Here is a 19,402-nt window from a genome sequence, read left to right as displayed (position 1 = left end):
GCCCTCGGGACCGGAAGCGCGCGCCGCGCATGCGCGTAGGAGCTTCCGGCGGGCAGCGATGGCGGCGCTGTGGGACTTCGGCATGCGGGACCCGAAGAAGGCGAGCGGCGACAGCGCCGAGGAGGAGGAGGACGATGAAGAAGGAGAAGATGGAGATGCCGAAGAGTTCACGCTGGACGAGGTGCTGCGCCTCGGCGGCACCAAGGTAAAGGGCTGGGGGGGAGGGAGCGGGTGCACGTGGCGGCCCGGCCGCCGCCCGGGACGGGCCCTTGTGGGGCGCGAGGTGTGAGGGGGTGGCGGGGGGAGCTGTTGGGAGCGCGCGGCCTCGCGCCGGGTCCGCCTGTAACGGCCGTGCGCTGCCGCCCGCAGCAAGACTACCTGATGCTGTGCGCCGTGGACGAGGCGGACGAGATGGTGGACGGCGGCAAGAAGGACGCGATCGACGACCTGAAGGAAGGGGAGCTGGAGGCGTTCGTCAGCTCCCTGGGGCTCGGCAAGTATGCGGAAAGTTGCCTGGTGGTGGAGGGAGAGGAGGAGGAGGACGGCGGCAGTGAGGAGAAAGAGAAGCCCCCAAAGAAAGAGAAAAGCAAGAAAGAAACTAACCCTCCTTCGTTAGAAAGGAAGAAAGAAAAAAACGTCAAGGAGAAGACAAGCGGTGTGAAAGACAGCAAGAAGAAGCAAGCTGGCAGTGATCAGGTCCAGCACCTTTCAGCAAAGAAAGAGAGGCTGGAAGAAGATTTTGAGTTTCATGCTAGGCAAGTGATACTGATCAAACCAGGGGGCAAATGGTATGATCTAGAATACACCAATGAATTCTCTTCAGAGCCACAAAATCAGACGCTTCTGTCCAAGTATAAGGCCTTGGCCCAAAAGCTGTACCACCATGAGACAGAGCTGTATAAGAATAAGACAGATTATCAGAAGGGGGCCTCTTCGGCGTGGATGAAAACTGTTGTGTCGTCAGGTACCTTGGCTGACAGGATGGCAGCGATGACACTTCTCATTCAGGACAGTGCTGTCCACAGTGTCCAGTTTGTTGAGAACTTGGTAAACCTCATAAAGAAAAAGGGCAGCAGGCATCAGAGCCTCATGGCTTTGGATACCTTCAAGGAGCTTCTCATTTCGGATCTCTTGCCAGACAATCGAAAATTATGGTCTTTCTCGCAGCGACCATTTAACAACATAGAGAAGATGTCGAGTGGCAACAGGGATTCAAGAGACAGGCGGTTGATACTGTGGTACTTTGAGCATCACCTGAAACTGCAGGTGGCAGAGTTTGTGCAAGCGTTAGAAACACTGAGTCATGATTCTCTGACAGCAACCAAATCCCGAGCGCTGGCAGTTGCCCATGAGCTTCTCTGTAACAAGCCTGAGCAGGAGAAAGTTCTGCTTGTTCAGCTGGTAAATAAACTAGGAGACCCTCAGAACAAAATCGCCACCAAAGCCTCTTATCTTTTAGAGATGTTACTTCACAAGCATCCAAATATGAAGGGAGTAGTGTGCAGCGAGGTGGAGAGGCTTTTGTACCGGTCAAACATCAATGTGAAAACTCAGTATTACGCCATTTGCTTTCTAAACCAGATAGTCCTCAGTCATGAAGAAAGTGCATTGGCTAACAAGCTGATAACTTTGTACTTTTGCTTTTTTCGGAACTGCATCAAGAAAAAAGACGTTGAATCCAAAATGCTCAGTGCTCTTCTTTGCGGGGTAAACAGAGCTTACCCTTATGCTGAGACTGGTGATGAGAAAGTGAAAGAACAAATGGACACGTTGTTTAAAGTTCTGCATGTTGTGAACTTCGGTACCAGTGTCCAGGCCCTGATGTTACTGTTTCAAGTGATGGACTCTCAGCAGACTGTATCGGATAGGTACTACGCAGCACTGTACAAGTAAGTGACAGGTTTGCATTTTTTATATAAATTTCATTTTATGAGGTAGTCACCATTAATTTAAAGTTGTAGAAACACTTATTTTGCTTTTAAGATCTTACGAGTTTTGTGTCTCATTGGCTAAAAATTTCTGATGTTTTGCATGAGCTAGAAGAAAATGCATGTGATTTCTTTGACTTAACATGGGAATAAAACAAACGGTAGTGATAGGTCCTGAGAACACAACATATGCATTTCATCCTTTGCACTGTTTTCTGGTGGCATGTTTTAATTCCAGATGTTATTTGAAACTAATTGATAACTACTTCTTTTGAAATTACTTTTACAGGTACTGTGCTTTAGTCATGTAATAGCCTAAAATCTTGTTTCCTTTTTTTCATGGGGGGCGGGAGGGGAAGGGAGAATATTATGTTAGCAAATTCTTTAGGTTATTTAATTTGTGTAGTTGGAAAGCCTTGTGTTATAAAATTATGTCTGTTTTTTGTCCCAGCTGATTGTTTAGACTCTTTGTAGGATCCTTACAGGCTTCTGTTTAGTTGACCAAAGGGAAACTGCTGATTTTTTAAAAAGGAAACTCAAGTTCCCCCAGCATGTGCAATGTATTTAAGAACCTTACTGTGCCTGGCAGCCTGGAAAAAATGTGGAGTAGAAAATGAACTTGACAATACATGTGTCTGGTCTGATTGTGAAGCCTGATGACTGTTAACCGTTTTCTTTCTATTTTTTTGAACATCTGAATAAATCAGATTAGTTTCTTACTTTGAATATCTCAAATTCTGAAACTGTTTTCAGTTGAACTCAGTTTCTTTATATTTTCTTGCTTTTTTTTGTTTACTGAGACAGGTTTTTTTTTCATCTTCAGTGTCTCATACATATTTAGAAATATTACACAGCTGTTGACAGTTCAGGGTTGATCGTAATGGTTTTGAGTATTGGGGAACAAGCTGTCACTGGTCTTTTAGATGGCACTCTGAAAAATGTAGATGATTGTTGTTAATAGCTATTATTCTCCTACCAACATTATGACAATCAGCAATATTTTCTCCTGTGTGTTCTACAGGAAGCTTCTAGATCCTGCTTTAGCAACCTGCTCAAAGCCATCCATGTTTCTTAATCTTGTCTATAAATCTCTGAAGGCAGATGTAGTGTTACGGCGTGTGAAGGCCTTTGTGAAGAGGTTACTTCAAGTCACTTGTGGACAAATGCCACCCTTCATTTGTGGAACCCTGTACCTTCTGTCTGAGCTTCTGAGAGTAAAACCAGAGTTAAGGGTCCAGTTACAGGATCATGTGGTATAAGATGATTTCTTTATCTCATTGCTTTTTCAGTAAGAGCTATTTTCATGAGCACCTTTCCCTAACCTGTTTATTAGTAACCTGAGGATTTGCTAATATGTTATGTTATGGGAGAAAGCACTTGAATGATTATAACTACATTAAAAATCTGCATAAGCGAAGGTGTTTTAAGCGTTCTAGCGGGTCCTATGGACTTCATTCATGGAGAGAGGATTATTTTGCTGAATGCTGTATAAGTAAGCAGGTGAACATTCTTCACCCAAAAGCTTTGTCAAAACATGGCCTGTTTGTTTCTTCTGCCTGCAATCTCTGAAGTATAGCTAGGCAGGACTGGATTTTTTTTTTTTTTTTTTTTTTTTTTTTTCTTCAGGTGGGGAGGGACCATTACACTTGTGTGATGTAAGCTCTAAAGTTCAATTTTAGGTCCTGTATCAAGGCCAGAAATCTGTATTGCTTAAATATTGGCCATCATTTGTTTATATTTCTGTAAGTAGCTTCTTAAGAACTATATGTGCATTTTTCTAATAAATCAGAATAAAACTGGATGGGAAAAGCTATTCGCTAACATTTTTTGTTGTTTAGGAGTCAGATGATGAAGAGTGCTTTAAGGATCAAGAAGAGGCTGAAGAAGAATTTGTGGATGCAGACAAAGAAGTAGAAGGTGAAGAGAGGAGCACAACGGAAAATTCTGCTAAAACAAACGATTCAAATTCAACAGCCTCGTGGGTGCATCATCTGAATATGGGAGGTAAATTAGCAAGAAAATGTAATTCATTTAACTTCTAACATTCCGTAACAGTGACAGGTGATCAAGATTTGTTGTAAAATTAAGTGATTAAAACATTATTTTAGTTTTTCAAATTGAAGTTTGATTCAAAGCAATCAGTCAGAGTAATTTTTGTTTATCTATTAGCTCAGCAGTGATGAAGAGACTGTATGAATCTGCTAGCATATGTCACTTTATGCAGTTTATTGCATTAGTGCCTAAGCAATAAACAGGCTTGGGATTTTTTGCTTCCATGTTCAAGCACCTTCAGAGCAACGTAGCCAAGGTTAGGATGTGTATCTGCTCATTTGCTTGTGAAGCTTGCTTGAACAATTCATCTAGCTTTGAACCTGCTTCTAGTTTTACTCTTTCCTGAGGACCTTTTGGAACAGAGCAGGGGTTTTCAGGAGCTTCCTTGGAAGCACGTAGGAACTCACCTGTGCACCTGATCATACACTGGGGAAGGGCAGCTGAATATAACCCTTACTTGCTACTGAATGAATCTGTGGCCTGTCCAGCTAAGAATGATGGATAGCATTACTGTCATGGTGAAATGAAAATAACACTCTCATAAAGTTGCCTGATGAAATTTAAGTTGTTTTCATCTACTCTGCCCCTCAGGCAGGAAGAGTGGAGCTTCGTATGATCCTATGCACCGAAGTCCTTTATACTGTGGTGCTGAAAGTACAAGCCTTTGGGAACTGAAGAAGGTAAGGCATTCTGATGTTGCTGATTACTGTGTTTCTTAGTGCGGCCCTTGTATTGGGAGAAGAAAATTAACTTGGTTATTCTTGGAGTAGCTACCTGGGTAACATAACAGAAATGTTAAACGACACATTGTTCAGCTTTATGCTTGTATATGTTACATACAATGCTGATATTCTGGAGTAGGGAATAGGAATTTTTAAGTGGAGATTTGGACAATAATAATCTTTTTTTGACTTTTGGATCTTAGCTTTGTATCACTAAAGCTTTTTAGTGTCGAATTAAATAAAATTGTAAGTGAGAATGTATTTAGTTAACGCAAACAAAAGATTAGAACTTGATGTTCTTCAGTTGTTCAAGGGCAGAGCACATCAGCCTTGCACTACTACATGCGTCTGCACATTATTTGGTGAGTTACAGAGTGGTCTTATGACATAGTGGTGTTGTCAGGAGTCTGATACGTCAACATGAGTAATGACTGCCTTTATTTTTAAAGCAGAAATAAATAAGTGATTCATATTTTTCAGCTTTCTGAACATTTTCATCCATCTGTGGCCCTATTCGCAAAAACAATTCTAGAAGTAAGTGATTTTACTAGTCTGTAGCTTTGAAGTTTGATTTTTATGTTAGCTGCATTTTGCCATTTGAAAGAATACATTATAAAGCCTCCTTGCACTCTGCAGATAACTAGCAGCTCTGCAGCACTGTAACATACGCTCAAATGCAAAGCTTTTCATGGAATTATAGTGTTCTATCTAAAGGAGACTGCTCACAGAAGTAACTAACTTCGTAGAGATGTGGGTATTACATGATTCTTAAAGCTTTTTTAGAGTTTTGGTCTATCTTTTTATTTAAAATGGGGTTTTTATGTGGGGAACCCTGCTGTTGGAACAAATTCTTCTTTAATACTGTTGTGGTATCATGCCAAAAATACTCAAACCTACACAAATATGTATTTAAAATATTTATTTTCATTTCAATATATTGTATCCAAATAGTGCTGAGTATTAACTGCTATTGGCATAGTACATTTCAAGGCAGTTCATCACTGAAACAAAGTGAAGGAGGTGTTTTTTAGTTAAGAAAATACTGAAATTCCAAAAATAACAATCTGTACAGGAGTGTATTAACTGGTCAGACTTATGTGGTGAAGTATCCCCAAGTCTTTATCTTTTTAAAGTGTGGTTTAGTGTTTTTCTTGGACAGTTTGAGTCCTCTGTGTTTAGTTGCTGTCTTTCTAAAATGAAGACGTTAATGATTTTTGGCTTTTTTCTTCTTTCAGGGAAATCACATTCAGTACTCCGGTGACCCTTTGCAGGATTTCACATTAATGAGGTTCTTGGATCGCTTTGTGTACAGAAATCCCAAACTCCATAAAGGCAAAGGTACAAACTTCTCTGTACATATTAGCGTATGATCTTGATTACTGATGGTGACCAAACTCTTTTTCTCTCAGATTGCCAAGTAACCCTTTGTGCTTGTCAAGTATTCAAGGTGCATGTGGTGCAACAGAGGAATGGGGTCAGTCTTCAGGGCTGCAAGAGAGATGTCTGCAGCTTAGAACCAGCTGACAATCACATACTGCTGCTCTTACATCTGCAATGCAGAAATTCCTAACCTAGCTGGAATAAGCAAAGTGATAGGGGAATGTAAAGACTACAGAATGGTTGAGGTTGGAAGGGACCTCTGGAGGTCGTCTGCTCAGGCAGGGTCACCTAAAGCAGATTGCCCAGATGTCCAGATGGCTTTTGAATGTTTCCAAGAATAGAGACTCTGCTGCCTCTTTGGGCAACCTGTGCCAGTGCATAGTCACCCTCACAGTGGAAAAGTGTTTCCTGATGTTCAGACGGAGCCTTCTGTATTTCAGTTTGTGCCCATCGCCTCCCACCCTGTCATGGGCACCACTGGAAAGTGCCTGGCTCTGTCTTCTTTACACCCTCCCTTCAGATATTTATATGCATTGATGAGATCCGCCCTGAGCCTTGTCCTCTCCAGGCTGAACAGTCCCAGCTCTCCCAGCCTTTCCTCACAGAAGAGATGCTCCTGTCTCCTCCAGCCGCCTTTGTGGTCCTTCGCTGCACTCTCTCCAGTAGCTCCTTATCTCTGTTGTGAGACTGGGGAGCCCAGACCTGGACCCAGCACTTGAGGCGTGGCCTCACCAGCGCTGATCAGAGGAAGGATCCCCTCCCTCCACCTGCCGCCAACGCTCCTCCTCACGCAGCCCAGGTTATCGTCAGCTGCCTTTGCCACAAGGGCACATTGCTGGCTCACGGTCAACTTGGTGTCCACCAGGACGCCCGGGGTCTTTTCTGCCGAGCTGCTTTCCAGCTGGGCAGTCCCCAGCGTATCCCGGTGCGTGGGGTTGTTCCTCCCCCGGTGCAGGGCTTTGCACTTCCCCTTCTTGAACTGCATGAGGTTCCTGTCAGCCCATTTCTCTGACCTCTTGAGGTCTTTATGGATGGCAGCAAAACCCTCGGGTGCATCGGCCACTCTTCACAGTTTTGTATCAATAGTAATAAAGTAATTTTTTTCTGATTTATGTTCTGCTACAGAAAACACCAGCAGTGTGGTAATGCAGCCGAAGAAGAAGCAGTTTATGAAAGATACGCAGAATCTTGCAGGTAAGCCAGTCCCTTTTCAGTTGAGATTATGATGGCTAAAGAATTCTTGGCTGGTTGTTGTAGACATGTCATCTGCGCTGTCTATGCTAGTTCTGTTAGCAATAAAAGAAAGTCCTATCCATCAGGAGTGCAGTGGTGGTGCCTGATGGTCAGGATCAGGTCTAATCTTGTAAGGATGCATGGAATCTCCATGGCTGAAACCTTGGATCCATTGAATCATTTTAAGAACAAATGACATAGAGAAAGTCAGTTACCTCAACTGTTAGCCTCTTGAGTAGGAAAACAGTTCATCTTCTACTGTAGCACTTGGCTTTACACACCAAAATTTTTTTTTAAGACCTTTCTTTTCTCTGTTTTTACCCCCTAATTGTCAATTACTTTCTATTGTAGTAATTCCTTTTTCTTAGGCAATGCATAATGAAGATCATACCTTCTGTTTAGCCATCCCATTAAGAAACATATAACAGCAAAGGACAGAGCTACTGAAAACTGCATGCCTTGTTTTCTGTCCTATTTTTGCTATGACCTGCCTATGCTTCCTGTACCTTCTCTTACGCTAAGTTATATTTTTCCTGCATCTTCCTAAAAGGAAATACACCCCCTGGGTAAAGAGTAGATTTGCAATCTTGTATAAAAATTTTAGAACATTGTTACAAATTTTTCTTGTAGCTGACAGTGTGATACCTTAGGGGGAAAAAAGGCTAAAAAAAGCCTTAGAATTTATTCCAGCTAATGATATTTCTAGTTAGAAGAGCAATCTGTTAGGGTGCTAACCTCAGAGGGACATGAATTTATAAAATACTAACTAAATTTTCTGCTCACAAACATGCCATTCTTATGTCTGGCATCCTAGTTTTACGAATAACGTTTTTTAAGGTTCTTAAAAATATCTAAAATTATATAAAAATCTTTAAAATGTATGCTGATCTAGCAGTAGTTAATATAGTAGTATTGTGTAGTTAATGTTTTTATTTGTTTCCAAGTTATCATATAACCACTTTTATTCTGCTTATTATGATTGAAAAATTACTTAAAATCTCAGAAAATGGATTGATACAATGATTTAAATCACATTAAGCCTTTCATTAAATGATATGGACTACTCCATACAATGCCACAGCTGCAGCTATTGTTAGGATTAGTGTAAGGTATCTTTGGTGCTGTTACTTTGCTAAGAGTCTTCCTGCCTCCAGAAAGAGGCTGCCTTTTGTCTAGTCCCACTGTTTCCAACGGTTAAGGGCAGGATTTGGTGGTAAGAATCAGCAGTTAAAAATCGGGGTAAACCATCAGTAAAACATGCTGCTTGAGGACAGAAGAGGTACCATCTTCTCTGGTAGAATCTCTGTAACGTTCCCAGGGATGTGCTTTCCTCTAACTTTGGGTCTGTTGTGTTGCACAGAGGTTTTAGTTATACAGATTAGCTGATGTACCTTTACTGATGCATGGTTTTATGGCTATCAAAGCTTCAAGTAGGAATTTTTACCTAGAATGCATTTGAAGGTACAGTTTATCTCATTCTTTAGTTTATTCCGAGTTGAAGGAGCAGACTGAACATTTAGAACTGAAATTGAGGAAGTTAAGTGTTCTACAAATGAAGCATCTGATATAAAAAGTATGGATATATTAATATGGATACAAAAATCTGCACTTGTTGCATCTAGCTGGTCTCTGCTGAGGCTTAGGGAACTGAGATTGCAAATCCTCTGGTACCTTCTACTATTCATTTGAAGAGTCCTTCTGTGAGTATGCTGGTCTGATTTTGGAAACTTGGACCCTTGTCACTTTGAAAATATTATAATCTCTGCCCACTGAGATAATCAGTAGCTCTTCCTCCTTTGATTTATTTCTGAGGTGGAGGAGGGAAGGGGAATGTATGAGGGTAAAAAGCTTCTCCACAGGGAACCAGATCAATACCCTGTTTGATCTGCTGTTGCAGTGTCATATTTTGCCTCAGTTCCTCGGAAATGGAGGCAGGGTGAGGCTTGATCCCGTCTTCAGCGTGCTCAGCTGGTGTATGGTCCTGCCTTGCAGCTGCTGACGAGCATTTCTACTGCCAGGAGTGCTGGGCAGAAGCGGTTCCAGTGGTTTAGTGCATGACAGCAAGTTTATCTTATTTCCTACTTTTTTTTCTTTTTTTAAAATGCATTCCTGCTGTAGGTGATTGTAAAACCTCCCTTGCTGATACATAAATTAGAACCTGGTTAGGGCTATGCTTCTTGAGTTTTTCCATAGGGTCTGCTTACATCTAAGTATCAGTATATACACATACTTCTGTCTGTGCATGCTATTTAACCTTTTAAAAGAATAACAATCATTTCAACTTGAGGTAAAATCAGTTCTTTTTTTGCTTTTGCAGTCAACAGTAAGGAATTCCGTGCCAAAGATGAAAGCAAAATCCCAGTGGATGAAGTGTTTTTTCACAGGTAATGAAATACTTGTGAATATTCATTTTAAGTGTTTCTTAATGCAATGCCATCAAAACCCATTACATTTCATAAGTATTCTCTGGTATTCCAAGTGTTTGCAAAATTTGATTAATTTGAGTGACTTGTGGTGATAGTACTTTCCTTAGAATGTAATTTCAACATTTGTCAAAAGTGCTTAGGAAAGAATATCACTTATGAACAAAGGCAATCAGTGCTTGTAGTCTAAAATTAAGTAAGTTGACACTGTAATAAAGAAGCCTTAAACAATGGGTAATGAATGTCTTGTGGGTTGTAATTCTTATGCATTAGAAGTATATTTAAAAAAACCTGGAATATACCTTGTTAATGTTATTAGCATGAAAGCTTATTAGAATGGAACAGTGCAAAAAAGTCAGAGGAGCTAGTTTTGTGTGTATTTATTTTTTTATTATTCATAAATCATATTCTTTCTGTTTAGTTGGCTTTCCTTTGAGATTATGATATAAAAATGCAGATGTAGCACTAAAATTGAAGTGATACACATTTGGCAAAGTTCTGTTCTTATTAGATCAAAATACCAGGTACCTGTGAGTGTCTCCTTCGGAAATCAGTGTTTGAATTAACTTCATTTATTTTGTTTAATTCACTTTGTTGGGTTTTTTTTTTGTTTTTTTGTTTAATATATCCCTTGCTGTTGGGGCTTTTAAAATTTTTTGAAGTATCAGGTTAATGGAACTTACTAGTCTTAATTAATTGATATTATAATTGTCCTGGTTTCGGCTGGGACAGAGTTAACTTTCTTTTTAGTAGCTGGTACAGTGCTGTACATTGAGGAATGTCATATTAATAAATAAATAAAATAGTGGTATTAATTTTAGGATTAAAGAAAAGCACCTTAAAAACATGCCTCTCTGAAAAGTTAACAGTACTGTTACACTGAAGATGACTGAAACTGAGATCACACATTTAAAGTCTTCCATACGAAGTGCTGTACTCTTTTGCTCTTGTATATGATCAAAATTGCCTTCCATGTTTGGTGGTTCTTTCATATGAAATGAAGGAGAGAAAGTGGTTTAAAAAGGGCTGACAGAAGATAAAACTAAGCACACAAAAGAGGGCTATGGGGGAAAAATTAACAAAATTTAATGGGTGAATCTCTTATATATATATTTTTTTTTTTCCCCAATTAGATTCAAGTTGGACTTGATCCTTTCTTCCTTATCAGTATAAGGCAGATTTTAACATCTTTCTTGTGCCCTTCTATAAATTCACTATGTTCAAAATAATTTCTGTCACCTTTGGCTGTGAAATTTCTTTGTTTTAAATCTTACAGTAGTGGCTTACTCTTTGAAAAACAAAGAAAATACAAATTTCTGATTTGAGATGTGTTTGAAACCATTACTTACAATTTTCAACTGGCAACATACATGTGAAACAATCTGCAGGTTCTTTTTTTTTTAAACACTTGTCATAAAGATCATCACCTCTAATTTTATGTCTGAGAGCAATGTATTATTTCAGATTTTATTCAAAGTTCGATAAGAGGAGAGAGAAACAAAAGCGTCAGGATGATGAAGAAAGTGTGGAAGATGTAGATGATGATGAATTTGAAAGAGCATTGGGTAAGGTTGTGTTTTTCCTTGCAGTAATTATCCCAATATTTCCTGCTTTTGCAAATTATTAATTGATCCTTTTTATAGTTTATATTGTATAAAAGAGCCAGATACAGGAATATGGAAGTGGAAGAAAACTGGCTTTCCAATTCCCATACTATGCTACTACAGCCAGCAGTTCATACTATGCATCACATGAGCCAACTGGATGGCCATCTCGTAAAAGAGGTCTTGCTCGCACTACTCCAGTAGCATTCAGCTTGTTTGAATGGTTGGAAATTGTCTGAGTTTGAATATAAGCTCATGAGTGGCAGTTCATGCCTTTTTGGTTTTTTCCTAATGTAGTCTGAGAGTTAAATAACTTTTTCTAACAGCATGTAACATTTGCTTCTATTCTTTCTTTACTGCTTGGCCTTTTTCAATCTTCCTTACAGTTTCTGTCATTGTTCCTAACATCTTTCATAAGGTGATTTGTTCAGTTAGGTCCTTGGCAAACTTCTGCAGTAGTCTTAGCTCTTTCTGTAGCATGTACTTTGTTTGTTTTGGAATTAGTGTATGATTTATTCCAGAATCTAAATTTGTTAGTGTACCGTAAAATGTCCATTATTTTATGATTTCATATTTTACTTATACAGTAATATGTGTATTTGGGGGGAAAAAAAAAATCCAGTTAGCTCTCCATAACTGTTTTGTACAATATTTTTAGAGAATTCTGAACTCCCATAGCATGATTCTTCCTTAGTGGCTCAATTAGTATGGTCTTAGTTATGACAAGAATCCGTTACTAATTGTGTTTGTTGTTTTGTTGTTAGTATCTCTAATAAGTTGACTGTCTCTGAGAATTTGCTTCTTAAATTCAGAAGCTTAAATTAAGGACCCTCTAATGTTAGCGTTTGCTCTTTGAAACAGAACAGTTGTACTTTTTCAGATTTTGTTTTTACCTGCTATTTTATATATAGCAATTTGTTCCTAAGTGAATCCGATGATAGGAGTTTTCATCCTCTAGTCTGCTTGCTTTTCTGTCAAAAATTATAGTGAATACTTCTAATCTGCAAATTAATATACAGATTAGCTGGCAGGACACTTACTTGGGGTATCTTAATTGAGTCTTTGTTCTATCTGACTTGGAGCAAATGTTTGAGACTTGTGATATCCCACCTGCCAACTAAGTTTGAATCACTGGGCAATTGTGTGTTCATTTGTGTCTGTGTGCTTCCCACATCATCTAGTTCTGGCCAGAAATTGCATCCCGGATAAAAAAAAACTTTCATTATTTTTCAAAGAAAAACATTTTTTCACAAAAAGTCCAGTTAGCTTTAGGTAACTGTTTTGTAGAGTTTTTTTCTATAGGAGTATGAACCCTTTGGTATCAGGGCCCTTTGTTACTGATGGAGATCATATAAACTGTTCAGGAAAATGATACCTAAAAATAATATATTTTGCAATTACTTCATATTTCCTTGTTTGACTTTGTAGTAATAAACAATTTTTTTCCCCCTAGATACATTTGAAGCAGCTGATAATGCCATTGATGTTGGCCAGGATGACCTTGATTTTGCTGGGTAAGACTTTAAATTGGTTCTGTCATCTCTTGTTTTAATACCTATGTAGAGTTTTACTCTGCAAAATTGGATAGACCTTTTTCAAAAAGACTCAGAATATCACCTTGCAAAAAAGGCAATAGCAGTTGTACGCTGGGTAATGCTGCTTTTCTGCATGTCCCATAATGGAGCATCGTGATCCTGTGGTGCTTATAGTCTGGCTTGACATGTGAGACCTATAGTATTTTATTTATACAATGCAGTGACCCAGTAAGCAAGGTAAAATCTTACTTGTTTTTCATTGTCTCAGGTTTCTGTTTGAGAATTACCAAGTACAAAAGTAAGCAGAATGAGGCATAATGGTACTGCTGCTGTAAGGACTGGTTGTAACTGGACCTAACACAGTAAATCAACTTTGTGGAATCCAGAATCACAGAGCTGAATTCACAGGAAGTCAGCAGTTTCGTTAATCATAGAATCATTTAGATTGGAAAAGACCTTTAAGATCATTGAGTCCAACTGTGAATGATTAAGTAGCCTCTTTTTTACTTAAAGTATCTGCAATACAGCTTTCGAATCAGCACAGAAACTTTTTTCCTTGAGGTGAAAGGAGAATTAAAGCTTAAACTTCTAGTGAAACCTGAACATTTTTGTGATCCAGACTGGTTGTGAGTAAAAAATAGCAGAGAGGAGACAAAAAGCAAGTAACCATCTAGTACAAGAAGAACCATGTTTCCTTTCTTAAGAAAAAAAAAAAAAGTCGTCTTATTTCTTCATTTAGTAGAGTTGCTAGGTGTACCAGCAGTTTGTGTGTTTTACAGAAAAGGCTTTCTGAAAAGGAGCAAAGGCATGTAGGAGATAAAATACTGAAGCTGACATTTCTGTTAATTTCAGAGTAGGATTCTCTCCAGAACTTCTTAAAATGGTTGACTTTTATAATACAGTTCCATATGCTGATGTTGAAAACATACCTGAGTGCATAATACATGTTTCTTAGGTCTCAGCCTACAATTACAGTACTTTGCAATGATGTTGAACTTTTCTAACATAGTGTTTGCCGGTAGATAGATGTTATCTGGATGCAAACAGTATTTTGCCAGACGAAGTGCTAACCTTGTTACATATTTTTTTAGTAACATAAAAAAGAAAACCAAAGGTGGTAAGAAAGGCCAAAGAAGCGAGGAATCCAATGCTGACTGGGAGGATTCTGATGATGAAGATGAATTCAGTGATCTGGATGATGAGGAAGTCTCCTTAGGAAGTATGGAGGAAGACTTTGGAGAGGATATGGATGAAGAGGGAGGTGTATTTATGGATGTGTCTGATGATGATAACAGTCTAGGTAAAGTACCATTTATTATCAAAAAATGAGAAGAAAAAGCTTTAAAAATAGGTTATCTAATATGTAATTACATATATAAATTCAGATTTAGTTACCTGGGAGGGAGGTTTGGCTTTTAAGTAAAGAAGTGACAACAAGTCCTTCTCTGGACAATGAAGTCTTAAGAGAAACGTTTCCTGGCACAGTTTCCTAGATGAGAGTGGGAATTAAGCATCTGGGTATAAAAACTTGCAGACAAGACATGTTTCTTTCATTCTGAAAACATTGGCAGTAACAAAAGTAGCTTTATACACAAATAACAGTAGGCAGAAATATTAAAAGATCTCAAAGAGAAAACTAAAAAAAAAAAAATCTGGTACTTGGTAATTTTTTTATTTCTTTAGACCTAGTTAATGTGATTTTTTTTTTTTTTTTTTTAGATGAGGTAACTTTTATTTAAATTGCTGTCTCATAAGTAACAGCTTACTCTTCTAATACAGCTAGGCACCCAGATTTTTGTTACCACTGTAATAATAACTGATTGTTGCACCTGCATGGTTTTATTATCTTTTCAACTGAAAAGCAGTTTACACAGTATACACTTTATGTGGCTGGAAAAGCACATAGATTTTGGAGTATTTCAACTAATAACTTAAGGTCACAGGAAGATGATTGAGGGTAGAGGAGGTAAACTATTCATACAGCTGTTAACACATTAATCTTTCATGAGATTATTATTTCACCAAACTTACCAAGTGGACATTCAAGGTTTACATAACACCTGCTTTTAGCCTTCATGTTTTATGTTTCTTAGTATCATATTTCATTCCTTTTTGGTGCTGTGGAAAAAAAGCATAAAGAGTGGCACACCACTGACCAATTTTTAATTGTCTGGGTTGAAGAAATCCCAGATTTGTTTGTGTGTGCTGTGTTTGAAACTTTTTTAAACTAAAGACTTGGACCATTATGACTAATATGCCTAAAAAGAAATTTTAGTCTCTGCTGTGCTTTAAATATATGTACATGGTGTGAGAATGAGGGATTGATGTATCTTTTTTTTTTTTTTCTGTCAGAGCCGAACAATGACAAGCAATTGAAGTCTGTCAGTAAAAAGGGCAAGAGAAAGAAAGATATGAATTTTGTGGGATCACTTGAAGGTAAGCAAACACTGCCATGATTTCCATTTGAGAAGGCTTAATACAGAGTCTGAAAAACTTTGGAATCAGAGGGTTTTAGTACAGTAAATTATCTACACTTTTGGATCTGGGTTCAGATTTGAATAAACCGTAAATGAAAAGGAGGTTGTCCTCCAACCAGTGTGGCCTAATTCAGAGTGACAATCTGCTGTTGAAGGACTGGGAATTGAAGGAGGAACTTTTGAAGGCAGGATGGAGTTGTACTGGCGGTTTGTGCATCTATTACTAACACCTGATGCACAGATTTGTGCCATTTGGTTCTTGGTTGGAAACTTCTTTTTCCTTTTTTTTAGGGGAGGTGGAGAATAAAGGTTTCTAACACAGCTATTTTAAATGGTCTCATTAAATAAATAAAGAAAACATTAAAAACATAGTAACAGTTAGTGTCTTTGTGAACTTGAAATTCTGTCTCATAAGAATAATACTTTTTGTTTGAAGGATCCAATCGAGGAAAGAAAAGAAAACTCAAAGATGCCAGCATACTGGCATCTGCAGAAGAGGTGAGTTTGATCAGTGCTTAGCAAAAAGTGATCAAGCATTTTACCTGTTTGTTTGTAATAAAATACTAAAATTTTTCTCTTTAAAGTTTGGCTCTCTGCTGGATGAAAATGCTGGGTCTAAGTTTGACAATATTGGAATGAACGCCATGGCCAACAGAGATAATGCAAGTAAGTGCATGCTACAAATAGCAGACAGTTGTAATGCTGTTTTACTTCTTTCTCTTCAGATTCTGTACTTAAAAAGATGTACCTTCTTTAACTGAAATACACACATGGTCAGAAATCACACAGTAGGGACAGTAGCTCAGTGTCAGTAAGACATGACTTAGTTTTCTTCATCTAGGAGAGATGCCCAGTGCTAATGTTAACTGTGACTACTGGAGTGAATAAGGCTTCAGAAAAGAGGAAGAGGCTATCATGTGGCCCTTTCACACCGTAAATAAGAACAGGCAGTATGCTGTTTGTCAAGCGTTCGTGTGAATTTTGCTCTGATGAAGAGTGTCCTGGAGTCTTGTGAAGGGAAGGCATAAGGCGTGGCTGTCTTTACCTACCTACCAGAGTGTTTCCTTGCAGTATCAGTGAAGCAAAAGTAGTTTCCCATAAATAATTCTAATGAATTAAATGTGTATATACTGATTGAATAATCAGTCCTTTGTAGAGCTTTTACAAGTCTTGCTGGTGTCACCTGAAAAATGTTAACATGACTCAAACACTGTGTACTCCTAACACAAGCGCGTCTAGCATTAGTAAAATACAAAGCAATGGCAAGAGCAGTCTTAAACTCTGAGTTTCTGAGATGGTAGGGTATGTTTTGTGAAATGAAAAAAACAAAACTTTCTCTGGTGTCAAAAGAAATTGGCAGCTTGCACTTTATTAACATTTATAAATACAGTAGCCAAGTTTTAACTTTTACATGATTCATCTGTATTCCACATCATGGTCAGAGGCATCCATCGGCTCCTTATTTCTCACCTTTCCTCTTACAGATGTCAAACAGATCCAGTGGGAAATAGAGCGTGACAAGTGGCTTCACAATAGGGATGTGAAAAGCATCATCAAAAAGAAGAAACAGTTCAGGCACAGAGGGCTGAAAAACAAGTACAAAGGCAAGAAATCAAAAAGATGAACTGGACATTTTAATGTGGACATTTTTACAATAATTATTCTAAAATAATTTTTTAATTAATCACACATCTTTCTTACTTTAGTTCTTGCTGCTTAACCATGTCATTTGGTCATTCTCCCTTATGCCATGAATTCCAGACCACTCATTGGATTTGTAATACACTGAAAAATAGGAAAATCCATGTCAGCTCTAAGTTAGGTATGTCTGAAGGTGAGCCATTTTGTGGCTAGTTTTGTTGGATGTATAGTCCTCCAGTCCTGAGGACTCTATCCAAGAGTCTGACACTACAGCCACACCTATGCATAACAGTAAACACTTCTGCAGTGTCTCCTGGGATACGTTTTAAGCAATAATAAAATTGGTTTTATACATAAGATGCAACAGAAGCTTCAGCCATCCTTCTGAAGCCAACAGCTACAAACCTACCTTCCAGAATTGATGGAAACCTCTTCTGCATTGTGTATCTGAAGTCTGAGATGAAAGATAAATCACAGTTACTTAACATATTTTAAGACAAATAATTAAATGCACTATTTTTCTAACTAGATTAGTTTTACCTAAGTTTGTCTGAGTTCCTTAGTTACAGCCACCATTAAATAATGTGATTTGAATTTACTTTTTTTTTTTTTAATTGTATCACAGACTGTATTCAGGTTACTCATATGTGCAGCCCTATCATCACAGTGTTTTCTGAGCTTCCTCATGATTGTGATAACCAAATGCAACCTACAGATTCCCAGGAAGCTGAATGCCTGTCATAGACGGACAAACATAGTCTGTCAAACTAGCGCTACACCCTGCGGAGCCCTGAATGCAAAATAAGGCTACTGCTGTGCAGAGCAAATCTCCATGCAGTAACTATGCTGGTGCTTGGCTTATTTTTGTGTTACCTAGGCACTGAGTCATAAGTCTGAAAGACTTGAGGGACTGAAGCTAAATCATCTGGAAGATGATGCTGGCCGCCTCATGCAGCCGGGTCTGTTGTCTACCTGGGAAATGTCAAACCACAGAGCCAGTGAGACCTAGACACAAGCCAGGGGATTGCTTCAAGGGCTGAACACCAGATGCCTGAAACAGGATTGATCAATTCCTGCCTCAAGTGCAGACAGCCCCTCCTTTTTAAGTCCCTATTTGAGCCGATGCCGTTCCTATTAAAATGCACAAGATTCAGCTTTGTTCCTGGTGGTCACGTGCTGCCTTTCAAAAGTTTCCCCATGGTTTTGGTTTTATAAAACTAAAATAGGAGCTTGTCCTTGAGGAGCCACGTAACAAGCGACTACTATATACCTACACTAATACAAGCCAAACTACTGACCCTGACGCGGCAGGTTTTCTTAAAAAACCCACGCACGCAGCGTACGCGCCGTGGCGGTGTGAGGCGCTCAGGGCACCTCAGGCGGCCCCCGCGTGGAGGAGCTCGTCCTGTCACGGCGGCACTGGCAGCCACAGCCGCCCCCTCCCCCGGCGGGGTGTGACCCCCAGCCGCCCCGCCGCACCTTGGCTGCGGTCCATGGCGCGGTAGAGCAGGAGAGCGCCGAGCAGCCCCGCCGCCTCCAGCAGCAGCAGCCCCCTCACCACCCGCCGCGCCATCGCCGGGGCACGGCGCCCTTCCGTTACCGCCGGTAACGGCTGCACATGCGCAGTGCGCCCGCGCCGCCTACGGTTGGCTCACCTCTTCCGTACAGGCGGGCCGCGCATGCGTATTACTTCCGCTCGTGTGCGCCCGGTGCCGTAATGGCTGAGCAGCGGAGATGTTGGTGGTTGGGGCTCCTGCCGAGGCGCTAACCTGCGGCCCGGTCGCAGGCCGACGGAGGCAGAGGCGCGTCTCGGCAGCCCGCGTCTCCCCCCTGCTCCGCTGCTGCCTGGGCAGGCCGAGGTGGGGCCACTGCTTAGCACAGTGGTGGCGTTGGGTGCAGGTGGCAGTCCTTGGCTGCTGCCACTCGCCCTCGGCGGTCCCCTCTGGCTGCTGGCAGCAGGTCCGACTCGCCACCACCTTTCCCTGCTGCCCAGGGGGACCTACTGTCCTCGCCTCGCTGTTTCAGCTGTGGGCTGGCAGCATATGTGCCCACCACAGCTAAGAGGCCGGGCCAGGCCTTGCTGCCCCATGTTAAGGCTCTTGATCAGGTGCCCCCTGTTAGGTGAGGGAGCAGGCCTGCACTTCAGTACTGCTCTCCTGCTGCTTCAACTGGTGGAAGAGCTCCTCTGCTCCTGGGACCCAGCACTGGTTGGCCTGTGTTTCCTGCTAGGGAAAAACAGCTAGATACATAAGGCTCATGGCTGTTAAAAAGGGAGGATGTTGAAAAAACTTGTGCCATTCAAGATCTCAGTATTTAATTGTCTTTTTAACATGAAAAAGGGCATTGGTGCAGACTAGCTCCCACAGGAGGTATTTAGAACCTAGAATGGCAGCATCCCTTCTCCCTC

General features: G+C 40.2%; 1 protein-coding gene and 1 long non-coding RNA gene across 2 annotated transcripts; one reads left to right on the top strand and one right to left on the bottom strand.

Moving 5' to 3' along the window:
• Positions 1-58: 58 nt before the first annotated feature.
• Positions 59-17,062, top strand: CEBPZ (CCAAT enhancer binding protein zeta). The gene is made up of 16 exons (XM_050894452.1): positions 59-205; positions 370-1,889; positions 2,950-3,181; positions 3,767-3,932; positions 4,572-4,660; positions 5,183-5,236; positions 5,938-6,040; positions 7,208-7,276; positions 9,633-9,699; positions 11,203-11,303; positions 12,796-12,856; positions 13,969-14,177; positions 15,230-15,313; positions 15,791-15,852; positions 15,939-16,020; positions 16,839-17,062. The coding sequence occupies exons 1-16, from the start codon at positions 59-61 to the stop codon at positions 16,976-16,978; spliced, it is 3,186 nt and encodes a 1,061-aa protein (XP_050750409.1). The 3' UTR covers positions 16,979-17,062.
• Positions 16,876-18,560, bottom strand: LOC127014837 (uncharacterized). The gene is made up of 4 exons (XR_007766226.1): positions 18,475-18,560; positions 17,405-17,449; positions 17,056-17,139; positions 16,876-16,939 (listed from the first exon to the last, which is right to left on the bottom strand). It is a non-coding gene; the product is annotated as an uncharacterized LOC127014837 (long non-coding RNA).
• Between the last annotated feature and the right edge of the window lie 842 nt (positions 18,561-19,402).

The sequence above is a fragment of the Gymnogyps californianus genome, chromosome 3 (genome assembly GCF_018139145.2).
Source record: "Gymnogyps californianus isolate 813 chromosome 3, ASM1813914v2, whole genome shotgun sequence".
Lineage (NCBI taxonomy): Eukaryota > Metazoa > Chordata > Aves > Accipitriformes > Cathartidae > Gymnogyps > Gymnogyps californianus.
Note: the sequence above shows the minus strand (reverse complement) of the source record. Positions and strands in the feature narration are given on the sequence as shown.

Coding starts and splice junctions, on each gene's coding strand:
- CEBPZ (XM_050894452.1), top strand. CDS start 59: ATGGCGGCGCTGTGGGACTTCGGCATGCGGGACCCGAAGAAGGCGAGC. Junction 1,890..2,949: donor TACTACGCAGCACTGTACAA/GTAAGTGACAGG, acceptor TGTGTTCTACAG/GAAGCTTCTAGATCCTGCTT. Junction 4,661..5,182: donor GCCTTTGGGAACTGAAGAAG/GTAAGGCATTCT, acceptor CATATTTTTCAG/CTTTCTGAACATTTTCATCC.